Source organism: Orcinus orca, chromosome 2 (assembly GCF_937001465.1).
Source record: "Orcinus orca chromosome 2, mOrcOrc1.1, whole genome shotgun sequence".
Taxonomy (NCBI): domain Eukaryota; kingdom Metazoa; phylum Chordata; class Mammalia; order Artiodactyla; family Delphinidae; genus Orcinus; species Orcinus orca.
In genome coordinates this window covers 102,846,686-102,860,442 of record NC_064560.1, presented here as the reverse complement: position 1 = coordinate 102,860,442, position 13,757 = coordinate 102,846,686, and the positions used below count along the sequence as shown (strand labels likewise).

Here is a 13,757-nt window from a genome sequence, read left to right as displayed (position 1 = left end):
ATTTCTCTGGGTAAATGCCCAGTAGTGGGATTGCTGGATCATATGGTAATTCTATTTTTAGTTTTTTAAGGAACCTCCATACTGTTCTCCATAGTGGCTGTATCAATTTACATTCCCATCAACAGTGCAAGAGGGTTCCCTTTTCTCCACACCCTTTCCAGCATTGTTGTTTGTAGATTTTCTGATGATGCCCATTCTAACTGGTGTGAGATGATACCACATTGCAGTTTTGATTTGCATTTCTCTAATAATTAGTTATGTTCAGCAGCTTTTCATGTGCTTCTTGGACATCAATATGTCTTCTTTGGAGAAATGTCTATTTAGGTCTTCTGCCCATTTTTGGATTGGGTTGTTTGTTTCTTTAATATTGAGCTGCATGAGCTGTTTATATATTTTGGAGATTAATCCTTTGTCCGTTGATTCGTTTGCAAATATTTTCTCCCATTCTGCAGGTTGTCTTTTGGTCTTGTTTATGGGTTCCTTTGTTGTGCAAAAGCTTTTAAGTTTCATTAGGTCCTATTTGTTTATTTTTGTTTTTATTTCCATTACTCTAGGAGATGGATCAAAAAAGATCTTGCTGTGATTTATGTCTAAGAGTGTTCTTCCTATGTTTTCCTCTAAGAGTTTTATAGTGTCCGGTCTTACATTTAGGTCTCAAACCCATTTTGAGTTTATTTTTCATTATGGTGTTAGGGAGTGTTCTAATTTCATTCTTTTACATGTAGCTGTTCAGTTTTCCCAGCACCACTTATTGAAGAGACTGTCTTTTCTCCATTGTATATCCTTGCCTCCTTTGTCATACATTAGTTGACTATAGATGCATGGGTTTATCTCTGGACTTTCTATATTGTTACACTGATCTATGTTTCTGTTTTTGTGCCAGTACCATATTGTCTTGATTACTGTAGCTTTGTAGTATAGCCTGAAGTCAAGGAGTCTGATTCCTCCAGCTCCATTTTTTTCCCTCAAGACTGCTTTGGCTATTCGGGGTCTTTTGTGGCTCCATACAAATTTAAAGATTACTTTGTTCTAGTTCCGTAAAAAATGCCATTGGTAATTTGACAGGGATTGCATTGAATCTGTAGATTGCTTTGGGTAGTAGAGTCATTTTCACAATATTGATTCTTCGAATCCAAGAACATGGTATATCTCTCCATCTGTTGGTATCATCTTTAATTTCTTTCATCTGTGTCTTATAGTTTTCTGTATACAGGTCTTTTGTCTCCCTAGGTAGGTTTATTCCTAGGTATTTTATTCTTCTTGTAGCAGTGGTAAATGGGAGTGCTTCCTTAGTTTCCCTTTCAGATCTTTCATCATTAGTGTATAGGAATGCAAGAGATTTCTGTGCATTAATTTTGTATCCTGCAACTTTACCAAATTCATTGATTAGCTCTAGTAGTTTTCTGGTAGCATCTTTAGGATTCTCTATTTATAGTATCATGTCATCTGCAAACAGTGACAGTTTTACTTTTTCTTTTCCAATTTGTATTCCTTTTATGTCTTCTTCTTCTCTGATTGCCATGGCTAGGACTTCCAAAACTGTGTTGAATAACAGTGGTGGGAGTGGACATCCTTTTCTTGTTCCTGATCTTAGAGGAAATGCTTTCAGTTTTTCACCATTGAGAATGACGTTTGCTGTGGGTTTCTCATATATGGCCTTTATTATATTGAGGTAGGTTCCCTCTATGCCCACTTTCTGGAGAGTTTTTATCATAAATGGGTGTTGAATTTTGTCAAAAGCTTTTTCTGTGTCTATTGAGATGATCATATGGTTTTTATTCTTCAATTTGTCAATATGGTTTATCACACTGATTGATTTATGTATATTGAAGAATCCTTGCATCCCTGGGATAAATCCCACTTGATCATGGTATATGATCGTTTTAATGTGTTTTTGGATTCTGTTTGCTAGTATTTTGTTGAGGATCTTCGCATCTATATTCATCAGTGATATTGGCCTGTAATTTTCTTTTTTTGTAGTATCTTTGTCTGGTTTTGGTATCAGGGTGATGGTGGCCTCATAGAATGAGTTTGGGAGTGTTCCTTCCTCTGCAATTTTTTGGAAGAGTTTGAGAAGGATGGGTGTTAGCTCGTCTCTAAATGTTTGATAGAATTCACCTGTGAAACCATCTGGTTCTGGACTTTTGTTTGTTGGAAGATTTTTCATCACATTTTCAATTTCATTACTTGTGATTGGTCTGTTCATATTTTCTGTTTCTTCCTGGTTCAGTCTTGGAAGGTTATACCTTTCTAAGAATTTGTCCATTTCTTCCAGGTTGTCCATTTCATTGGCATAGAGTTGCCTGTTGTAGTCTCTTAGGATGTTTTGTATTTCTGCAGTGTCTGTTGTAACTTCTTTTTCATTTCTAATTTTATTGATTTGAGTCCTCTCCCTCTTTTTCTTGATGAGTCTAGCTAATGTTTATCTTCTCAAAGAACCAGCTTTTAGTTTTATTGATCTTTGCTATTGTTTTCTTTGTTTCTATTTCATTTATTTCTGCTCTGATCTTTATGATTTCTTTCCTTCTGCTAACTTTGGGGTTTGTTTGTTCTTCTTTCCTTAGTTCCTTTAGGTGTAAGGTTAGATGCTTTATTTGAGATTTTTCTTGTTTCTTGAGGTAGGCTTGTATAGCTATAAACCTCCCTCTTAGAACTGCTTTTGCTGCATCCCATAGGTTTTGGATCGTCATGTTTTTATTGTCATTTGTCTCTAGGTATTTTTTGATTTCTTCAGTGATCTCTTGGTTATTTACTAACATAGTGTTTAGCCCTCATGTGTTTGTGTGTTTTACGTTTTTCCCCCGTAATTCAATTCTAATCTCATAGCATTGTGGTCAGAAAAGATGTTTGATATGATTTCAATTTTCTTAAATTTACTGAGGCTTGATTTGTGACCCAAGATGTGATCTATCCTGGAGAATATTCCGTGAGCACTTGAAAAGGAAGTGTAATCTGCTGTTTTTGGATGGAATGTCCTATAAATACCAATTAAATCTATCTGGTCTATTGTGTTATTTAAAGCTTCTGTTTCCTTATTTATTTTCATTTTGGATGATCTGTCCATTGGTGTAAGTGAGGTGTTAAAGTCCCCCACTATTATTGTGTTACTGTCGATTTCTTCTTTTACAGCTGTTAGCAGTTGCCTTATGTATTGAGGTGCTCCTGTGTTGGGTGCATATATATTTATAATTGTTGTATCTTCTTCTTGGATTGATCTGTTGATCATTATGTAGTGTCCTTCCTTGTCTCTTGTAACAGTCTTTAGTTTAAAGTCTACTTTATCGGATATGGGTATTGTTACTCTAGCTTTCTTTTGATTTCCATTTGCATGGAATATCTTTTTCCATCCCTTCACTTTCAGTCTGTATGTGTCTCTAGGTCTGAAGTGGGTCTCTTGTAGACAGCATATATATGGGTCTTGTTTTTGTATCCATTCAGCAAGCCTGTGTTCTATTGGTGGGAGCATTTAATCCATTCAGGTTTAAGGTAATTATCGATATGTATGTTCTTCTGACCATTTTCTTAATTGTTTTGGGTTTGTTTCTGTAGGTCCTTTTCTTCTCTTGTGCTTCCCAGTTAGAGAGAAGTTCCTTTAGCATTTGTTGTAGAGCTGGTTTGGTGGTGCTGAATTCTCTTAGCTTTTGCTTGTTAAGCTTTTGATTTCTCCATTGAATCTGAATGAGAACCTTGCCAGGTAGAGTAATCTTGGTTGTACGTTCTTCCCTTTCATCACTTTAAGTAGATCATGCCACTCCCTTCTGGCTTGTAGAGTTTCTGCTGAGAAATCAGCTGTTAACCTTATGGGAGTTCCCTTGTATGTTATTTGTCATTTTTCCCTTGCTGATTTCAATAATTTTTCTTTGTCTTTAATTTTTGCCAATTTGATTATTATGTGTCTCAGCGTGTTTCTCCTTGGGTTTATCCTGTATGGGACTCGCTGTGCTTCCTGGACTTGGGTGGCTATTTCCTTTCCCATGTTAGGGAAGTTTTCGACTATAATCTCTTCAAATATTTTCTCGGGTCCTTTCTCTCTATCTTCTCCTTCTGGGACCCCTATAATGCGAATGTTGTTGCGTTTAATGTTTTCCCAGAGGTCTCTTAGGCTGTCTTCATTTCTTTTCATTCTTTTTTCTTTATTCTGCTCTGCAGCACTGAATTCCACCATTCTGTCTTCCAGGTCACTTATCCGTTCTTCTGCCTCAGTTATTCTGCTATTGATTCCTTCTAGTGTAGTTTTCATTTCAGTTATTGTATTGTTCATCTCTGTTTGTTTGTTCTTTAGTTCTTCTAGGTCTTTGTTAAACATTTCTTGCATTTTCTCGATCTTTGCCTCCATTCTTTTTCCGAGGTCCTGGATCATCTTCACTTCCATTATTCTGAATTATTTTTCTGGAAGGTTGCCTGTCTCCACTTCATTTAGTAGTTTTTCTGGAGTTTTATCTTGTTCCTTCATCTGGTACATATCCCTCTGCCTTTTCATCTCGTCTATCTTTCTGTGAATAGTAAAGGTTTCTTGATGCACTGTGACTGTTTCCACAAACTGATTTCACCAGGAGTCCCTCATGTGAGGACGTTCTGTCAGATTCTCTTGGTGTGTCAACTGTCTTCAGGTTCAACATATGAATGAAGTTTGGAGGTTGGTGTCCATCCTGCTAGTGTTGGAGGGTCTTCTGCAGAGGGGGGGGGTGGCTGTGGCTCACCGTGGGGACAAGGACACTGGCAGAATTTCTGGGAAGTACTCAGTGTGAGCCCTCCCAGAATCTGCCATTAGCCCCACCTAATTATACTTCTTTTTAAGTTTTCTTCTATTCCCTGCATTACTTGGTTGTTCCAATTTGCATTTTTCTGTTTGGTTCTTGGCTGTCTGTTCATATTAAAGATGAAGTACAAATATTCTGACTGGAAGTTTTGTGTACGTGAATCTAAAGATTGTTGACTAGTGAGCTTCAGCGTGGTGAACTAGTGGGGCCATTATAAATGCCAGAGTTTTTTCATCCTATACTAGTTAGCTTCCCTGTAGAGGAATTCTCCAGTCTACATAACAGGTGCACTGGGCTCCTGCATGCATATGGGGAAGAGAATAGAGCTGGAGGGGATCTCTTGAATCAGTATTTAGATTTTTACAATGCAGACTTTCACTCAATCTCTGTATTTTCAGAGCAGAATCTCATTCAGTCCTCAATTGTGCAGAAAGTAAACCTCCAGTTATCTGCTGTAGTACGGGAGGAGAGCTGGTAATCAAAGTCCTATGCACTTTTAACCAATCCTATTTTTTTCCAGACCTACATTTGCCCCTACCTTTAGACGTACCTAGTTCTACCAAGTTGAAAAGGGACAAATCCACCTGCCCTGAAGCCTCATCTCTCCCACTACAATGCTTTTAGTAGCTTAGCAAATAGATAGCTCAGCAAATCAAAACTAGTTCAACAGATACCAGTAACTGACCTCAAGAGGCTTCCCCTTTTGGATTTTTTTATTTTTATGTGGAACATTTTTGAAGTCTTTATTGAGTTTGTTACAACATTGCTTCTGTTTTATGTTTTGATTTTTTGGCCTCGAGGCATGTGGGATCTTAGCTCCCCGACCAAGGATCGAACCTGCATGCCCTGCATTGGAAGGCAAAGTCTTAACCACTGGACCGCCAGGGAAGTTCCGGCTTCCCCTTTTGAACAAAGCTGTTTCTGACAAGACAAGAAAGCCCCCATAGTCATGTAACTAATTAATGCTCATTGATTCCCCTTTCCTCATACCTTATAAATATAGACAACAGTACAAGAGCAGGGACCCTCAATTGGAGCCTTTTGGGGGAATGGCCTCACTATGCCTGGCCCTAAGCATAACTCTGTGGAATAGTAAGAACTTGAGGAAATCGTGCACACTTTGATGCTTTCCTGCCTAAAATCAATAAACATTATTTTTTCAATTTTATTGAGAAAGAATTCACATACAATAACTATACTCATTTTAAAGTATATTAAATGAGTTCTGACAGATGTACATGCTCCTGAAATCACCATCAACACAGAAAATTTCTATCACCTTTAGGAGTCCCCTATAACCCTGTGAAGTTCATCCTTTCCCTTCACTCCTGGCCCCAGGCAACCACTGATGTGCTCTCAGTCATTATAAATTAGTATTTTCTAGAATTTCACACACTATGGACTAGTGTCTTGCTTTTTTCAGAATAATTTTGTGATTCATTCATGTCATGTGTATCAGTAGTTGTCTCTTTTTTAAAAAATAAATTTATTTGTTTATTTTTGACTGCATTGGGTCTTCATTGCTGTGCATGGGCTTTCTCTAGTTGTGGCGAGCAGCGGTTACTCTTCATTGTGGTGCGTGGGCTTCTCATTGCAGTGGCTTTTGTTGCAGAGCACAGGCTCTAGGTGCGCAGGCTCAGTAGTTGTGGTGCACAGGCTGAGTTGCTCTGCAGCATGTGGGATCTTCCCAGGCCAGGTATTGAACCCGTGTCCCCTGCATTGGCAGGCAGATTCTTAACCACTGGGCCACCAGGGAAGTCCCAGTTGTCTCCTTTTTATTGAAGAGTAATATTCCATTTTATGAATGTATTTCATAATTTGTTTATCCATTCACCTGTTGATGGACATTGTTTCCAGTTGTTCACTATTGTAAATAAAGCTGCTGTAAACATTTGAATACAAGTTTTTAGGTAGACACATTTCTCTTGTGTAAATACCTAGGGCTAAAATGGTTGAGTTATATGACAGGTTATATGACAGTTGACACTCTTCCAAAGTGGTTGTACCATTTTATATTTTGACCATCATTGTACAAGGTCCAATTGTAGCACATCCTCAATAACACTTTGTACTGATGGACTCTCTAATATTTAATATTAGCTATCTTAGTGGATATGTACTATATTTCACTGTGGTTTAATTTGCATTTCCTTACTAATGATGTTGAACATCATTTCATGTGCATATTGACCATTCATATGTCTTCTTTTGTGAAAAGTTCATTCAAATCTTTTGTCTAATTGTTTATTGGGTAGTTTGTCTTCTGTGTATATATTACGTACACGGTGAGGCAAGAATCAATGTTCATTTGTTTCCACAGATACCCAATTGTTCCAGACTTTCCTTTCCCCATTGAACTGTTCTGCTTTTGATGAAAAGCATCGGACCATACAGGTAAGGATCTATTTCTACTCACTGTACTCCATTCTTTTGACCTTTCTGTTCATCCTTTCACCAGTTCCACACTATCTTGATTACTGTAGCTTGATGTTAAGTCCTCAAATCAGGTAGTATAAAGGTAGTATAAGTCCAACATCTTTGTTCTTATTTTTAAAAATTTCTTTAGCTAGTCTAGGTCATTTGCATTCTAATATAAATTTTAGAATCAGCTTGTCGATTTCTATAAAAAGCTTACTGGTATTTCTGTTGGAATTGCATTAAATCTATACATCAATTTAAGGAGAAGTGGCATCTTAACAATATTGAGTTTTCCTATTCATGAACATGCTACATCTCTCCATTTGTTTAGGCCTTTAAAAATATCTCAGTAATTTTTTATAGTTTTCAGTGATGAGATCTTACACTTCTTTTATTAAATTTATTCCTAAACATTTTGTGTCTTAGTGTTATTATAAATTGTTTAAAGTTTAATTTTCCAATTATTTGCTGTTGATAAATAAAATCATAAGTGATTTTTGCTATCTTATATCTTGAGACGTTGCTAAATTCACTTATTATGTCTAGCAGTTATCTGTAGATTCCTTAGGGATTTCTACATAGACAATCATGTCATCTACAAATAGACAGTTTTACTTCTTCCTGTCTAATCTTCATGGCTTTTATTTCTTCTTCTTGTCTTAATGCAGCAGTTAGGACCTCTAGTATAATGTTGAATGAGGTAGTGAAAACAGACATGCTTGCCTTGCTCTTCAACCTAAGGGACAAAGTACACATTAATTCATCAGTAAATATGATGTTTGCTATAGATTTTTGTGTAGAAGGCTCTTATCAGGTTGAGAAAGTTTCTTTCTAGTCCAATTTTTTATTATAAATGGGTGTTGGATTTTGTCAAATGCCTCTTTGCAATATTGAAATAATCACATTTGTCCTTTGTTCTGTTAGTATAATTATACTGAATGATTTTCAAATGCTAAATCAACCTTCCCTTCCATTACCCATTTCCAGAAGTCAAAAATTCTCTAGGCTGTGTGAAAAAAAAACATGACTACAGTGGTTTAACCAAACATGGGTTTATTTTTCTCACTTAACAAGCTTGAAGAAAGATAGTTCAGCACGATTTATCAGCTTTCCAATGTCATTAATGTCCCAGGCTCTTTCTTCTTCCCTGTTCTATCATTCTTAATGTATGGCATGCCTCTTCATGATCTCAAGAAGTGTTAATGCACTTCTTGGCAAAGATCTTCATCTTAGGTAGAAAAAGGAAAGGGGGAGCAAGCAGAAAGGAACTGGGGACACTTATCTCAGAAAAGTAATACTTTTCTATAAATCCTTAGTAGATTTCTTCTTGCATTTCAAGAGCCAGAACTGTGCCACTTGGCTACATACAGTTACAAGAGAGTCTGAGGAAGTAAATTTTGTTTTCCCTTTTTTTTTTAAACTAATTTTAAATTACTTTGTTTGTAAAAATGAATCACTGTGCTTTGTTCCTTACTTTTTCATTTTATAATAAAAAATTTCAAATATGTACAAAAGTAGACAGGATAGAATAATCACAATCATGCATTCATGACGTGACTTCAATTATCAACTCATGGTCAACACCATTTCATCTTTACCTCTATCCACTTTCACATACCATATTATTTTGAAGCAAATCTCAGACATTATATTTACCTATAAATATTTCAGTAGGCATCTCTACAAGATGAGGACTTTATAAATTATCACATCTAAAGAAAATACCATTATCACATCTAAAGAAAAAAAATGTAATTATTCCTTAATTTCTTCAAATATCCAATCAATACTCAAACTTCCAAGAGGTAAGTTTTTAAGCTGGACACATTTCTTCTGTCCCCCACCCCCAAATCATGATTCTATTGGTAAAAAAGGAAAAGGAGAGTATATATTGAGTAGGCAATCCACAGCACCCGCCACACCATTTGTATTCAGTATACTATAAAAGTAGCTTGTCTCAAGAACGTTTCTGGGGCAAATAATACAATATTCTTTCTATAGTTAAAAATGTTATCAAATGAGCATTTTTAGTGAAAGGTGGCATTAAAACAGTAGCATTAGACTTTTTAGGAGCAGCCAAATTTTCCTCTTTAAGAGGTCTAACTTTACTGGCCAATGAGACATTTGTCAATTTTTTAAGCCGTTACTCACAAATCCCAGCTAACTGAAGTTATTTGTATCTACAACATTTTATGTTCCTTAGGCACTGGCCACACGTTAAGTCATATTTGTATATTCTATAACTCCTAGTACAGAGGAGACACTGAGTAAATGAATATTTGTTAAATGCATGGATGAGACGGAAGAAAGTAACCAAAGCCTACTAAAGAATGCTACCAGTCATCCATAATGATACTACTGAAATAAGGAAAAAAAGGACTTCTAGAGTAAAAAATCCAAAAAAAGCTGATTTATACATTTTTTTTCCTCCACCATGTTTAATTTCCCTTGTATCCTTGGATGAATTTTTTTAAAACATCTTCAGGATATCTCTTATATACAAAAGTTTGTTTGGGTTCCACCAGTGTTTTAAAACATCCTATTTGTTTAGAAGTAATTGAAATTAGGAAGGAAATGCTTTCAAATACTCCAGTTGTATCAATATTTTGTTGAAATGGCATTAAAGAAGGAGATAGTGTAGTAGTTAACTTGCATGTCAATATTAAACCACAAAACATATAAATTTAATAAAGCTACTGCTTAATATTTACTCTAAATGACTTAACATGCTAAACCTCACCGTTAAAGTAGTAAAGACATGTAGCCTTTGAAAAGAACATAGGTTTCAGAATCAGATCCGGGTTCAAATCCTATAGGTTTGCTTACTGGGTAGTTGTTTATCCTTTCAAAACACCTATTTCCTTTAAAATAAGAATAACAGCACTTACCCCAAAGTGCTGTTGTGAGAATTGAGTGATACAATCAATAAAATTACCTGGAATATAGTAATCACCCAAGAAATGTTAATTGTCACTATTATGTAAGTGATTTAACTACAAAACGTTCCATTTACTAAACATAAATAAACCCAAAACAAAGTTTAATATTCTAAAATCAGATAAAAACAAACTCTTAGCTTTCAATAAAGAAAATTGCCCTCTCACCTATTTTTGAATACACTAGAATCAAAGGCCAGAAGAGTTCTTGTCTGCTTACTGTGAAGTTTGCTTAACAGTATTTATTTTCCTGAGTTATGTGACGAAAAGGTTTTTTAATGAAATTCCTATTTTCTTATCTCTAAAGAAATAAATGAATGCTCCTGGTACTGCTAATTCACTCCAAGTCTTCCTGCACCTGAGTTAAACACATATTTAACAACATCTGCATAAATTTCTAAAGGAAGCACATGAGTAAAAGCGATATTGAATCTTTGCTCATTTTATTATGAAAACTTCACTACTTCCTAGAAGAAGGAATAAGTCTTTCACCTTAGTCTTTGTATTGCAGTAATTCATATACCAAAATAATGACCTAATACTGTGGATAGATTCATTCACATACACACACACACACACACACACACACACACACACACACTCTGACATATATACTTCACTAACAGGACTCACTTTCCCAGAAAATATTAAGTAATCATTGTACCTTTTGTGGCAAGATTTCTAGATACTGAATTCCTAGTAAGACCTTTATGTTTTAATTTTTTTCTCTCTTCTTCAATTTGCTTTTCTTGTTGATATAATTTTTCTTCTCTCTGAATTATTTTATGTTCTTCAGCTTTTCTTTGATGTTCTTTCCAGGTTTCCAATTCTTTAGTTGCTTTTATCCGTTCATTTTCTTTCATATCTTCTATTCTTTTCCTCTCTTCTTCTTCAATCTGAAAAAATTAAAATTACCAAATCCTTTAAAACATACAAAAAGCAATATTTTAAAAATAAGAAATTCATTATAATAATTAGTTATTTTTACCTTTAAACACTTGTCATTAAATCTGCAGCAATAGTTAGCAGTGAATAAAGAATTAAAATGGGAACGGTAAATGATTTAGCAGAATGCTCAATGATATGGTGTCAATGAACAAAGGTCTTAGTTCCAGATTTACCATTAACTATTGATATGTTCTTGGGCAGTCACCTTCTCTAGCCTCAGTTTACTTGCATGTAAAATGTGGACAGGCATTCAATTAGATGATATCTAAGGGTTTGGTTAATAAAAAAAAAAAAGGAAGAATTTATTACTCTGAAAGTTAAGTCACTTGTCCCCAAATCTTTACACACACACAAATAAACATATGCAAACATTCACCTTTCTACCAATGCCAGTCTTACCTTGTCTTAGGACTGAAGTTGTGCCGACCTTCACCTGAGGAATGAGGGAATAATAAGAAGGGAATAGGAAGGAGGAACTAGGGAGTTCGTCTCTGGTGGGTGGAAATGTTTGAACTTTGAATCCTGCTGTCAACTATGTTTGCAATAGCAGTTATTTGACATTTCCACACGAAAAGCTAAATATCAGATGAATCTGAAAGCAATACATTGCTCAGTTGTGCGCCAATTTTTCTCCCTTTCACAAACTTCCCTCACATGGGCAAGAAAAAAAAGTCCCTGTGAAACAGAGTAACTGGTTAGTATATATGGTCGACTCCATGTACCCAACCTTCCTATGGTAACAAAAATTTCTCACCTCTATCCTCTAGAGAAGCAGTGTCTAACAGAACTTTTTTGAATGGTAGTAATGTTCTGTACTATCCAGTACATTAGCCACTAGTCACATATGGCTAATGAAGGACTTAAAATGGGGCTAGTGTGACTGAGGAACTGAATTGGTAATTTTATTTACGTTTCATTAATGTAAATTTAAATTAATTTATTTTTAAATAGGACATCTGACACAGCTCTAGAATGACATGCTGGGAAAAAATTTCCTAGAGGCTGAATTATTTTAGGATATAGAATTAACATTATAGGTATGAAAACCGTGCACTGAAGAGGTACTCTGTAATATTTGCATGAGTTAATACCCTCTTCTGGAGACTGTTTATTTTCCTATTATACCATGAAACATTTATTTTAAAATAAATTTCACAGATTACTAACAGGAGTTTCTTATAATCCCAGAATTGCACCTAAGGCCTAAACTAAGCACAAAAGATGCTAATTACTATATGTCCTAAATTCAGAGAGCCGCATTGAGCTGCCAACAGGTTGGGCCAGAAAGAATCTGTACGCGGCAATGAACCAGCATTTAAATGCCTGATAATAGGCCATGATGAACAGTCAGTGTTAGCTAGAGGCAGCCACAACCTAAAAGAAGAAGATGACAACTTCCCCCAGTTTAGTAATATGTTTGCCTTTTTTCCCTCCTTCCTCTGTTCCCCAACACACGGAAGGAGGAAAAAGTATGTGAAGAGTCAGAACACCTTCACCCCTCATGATCCCTGTTATGCAGAATGAATTTTGAAAAGTTTTTTAAAATGCATAAGACTGAGTCTTACTTACCAAAAACAAGACTGTTCTTATAACCAAAAGTAACAAGAAAGTTCTTCTATTATGCCAAGATGTAGTTAAGGAAAATACGTGTGTGTGCACGCACGCATGTGTGCATATAAAGATATATGTATATGCAATTTATAATAGGCTATATTAGAAACACAAAAATAGTCCTCAGGGATTAATGAGGAAGAAGAAGGATTTAAAAAGGCTTCAAAGAGCAGGTGACAGAAGGAACTAGAATGAACAGAAAAACATGAAGAAGGTAATACCTTATGATTATGATAAAGGCAGACGACATACAGCAAAGAGAAACAGAGACAGACAAATGTTAAACAATCCTTGAAGGTCTTATTTTTTAAAAAACATAATAAGGGGAATATACCACTTAAAGGAGGAATGTGTAGTAACTCAGAAAGCTAGAAAAACAATCACCGCACTGAAGGAACTGGATTTTAACTGCTTTGTACTGCTCAAAGGACGCCATATAGTATGGGATATTAGTTTAATACAGACAGCAAATATAAGTAACGGGAGAATAATGAGCAGCTCCTAAACGAAATTCCTGAAGAAAGGGAAATCTATAATTATTTTAATTTGGAATGAATCTCTGGTTTATCAGGCATTGTTCTTTTTAAGCCAATCTCATTTATTACGTGTAAAAATAATAAATAAAATACTAGAAAACTCAATCAAGGAAAATATTAAAATTATAATACATCTTGATCAATGATGTATTTCTTATCTATGATATTAGGAAATCAAAAGAGAAAAATAATATGATCTCACTACATGTCAAAATACCCTTGATACTAAGAAAAAAATTTTTAGATCAATAAAAGGACCTACACAATATTATGCTTCATGGTGAAGCATTAAAAATATTTCTAGTAAAGTCCCTAAGGCCAATATGCCTACTGCTTTACTATTTTCCTAGCAGGCATAACCTACACAACAGAATTTTTTAAATAAATAATTTTTTTAAATGAAAAAACTTTAAGAAATACAAATATAGATTATGCAAAGATAGAACCATCATTATTTGCAAATAATATGGTAGACTACCTAAAAGAACACAAACATATAAACTGACAAACTATTAGAATGAAAAGGAGAGTTCAGCAAGGCAATCACA

General features: G+C 35.2%; 1 protein-coding gene across 3 annotated transcripts in view; it reads right to left on the bottom strand.

The window, feature by feature from the left end:
• Positions 1 to 13,757, bottom strand: part of DNAAF4 (dynein axonemal assembly factor 4) — a 76,944-nt gene that overhangs the window by 25,932 nt on the left and 37,255 nt on the right. For all 3 annotated transcript variants that reach the window (XM_004274652.4, XM_049706003.1, XM_004274651.4), the window contains exon 4: positions 10,779 to 11,010. In XM_004274652.4, coding sequence (XP_004274700.1) covers positions 10,779 to 11,010 — 232 coding nt within the window. The remainder of the gene's footprint in view (positions 1 to 10,778; positions 11,011 to 13,757) is intronic.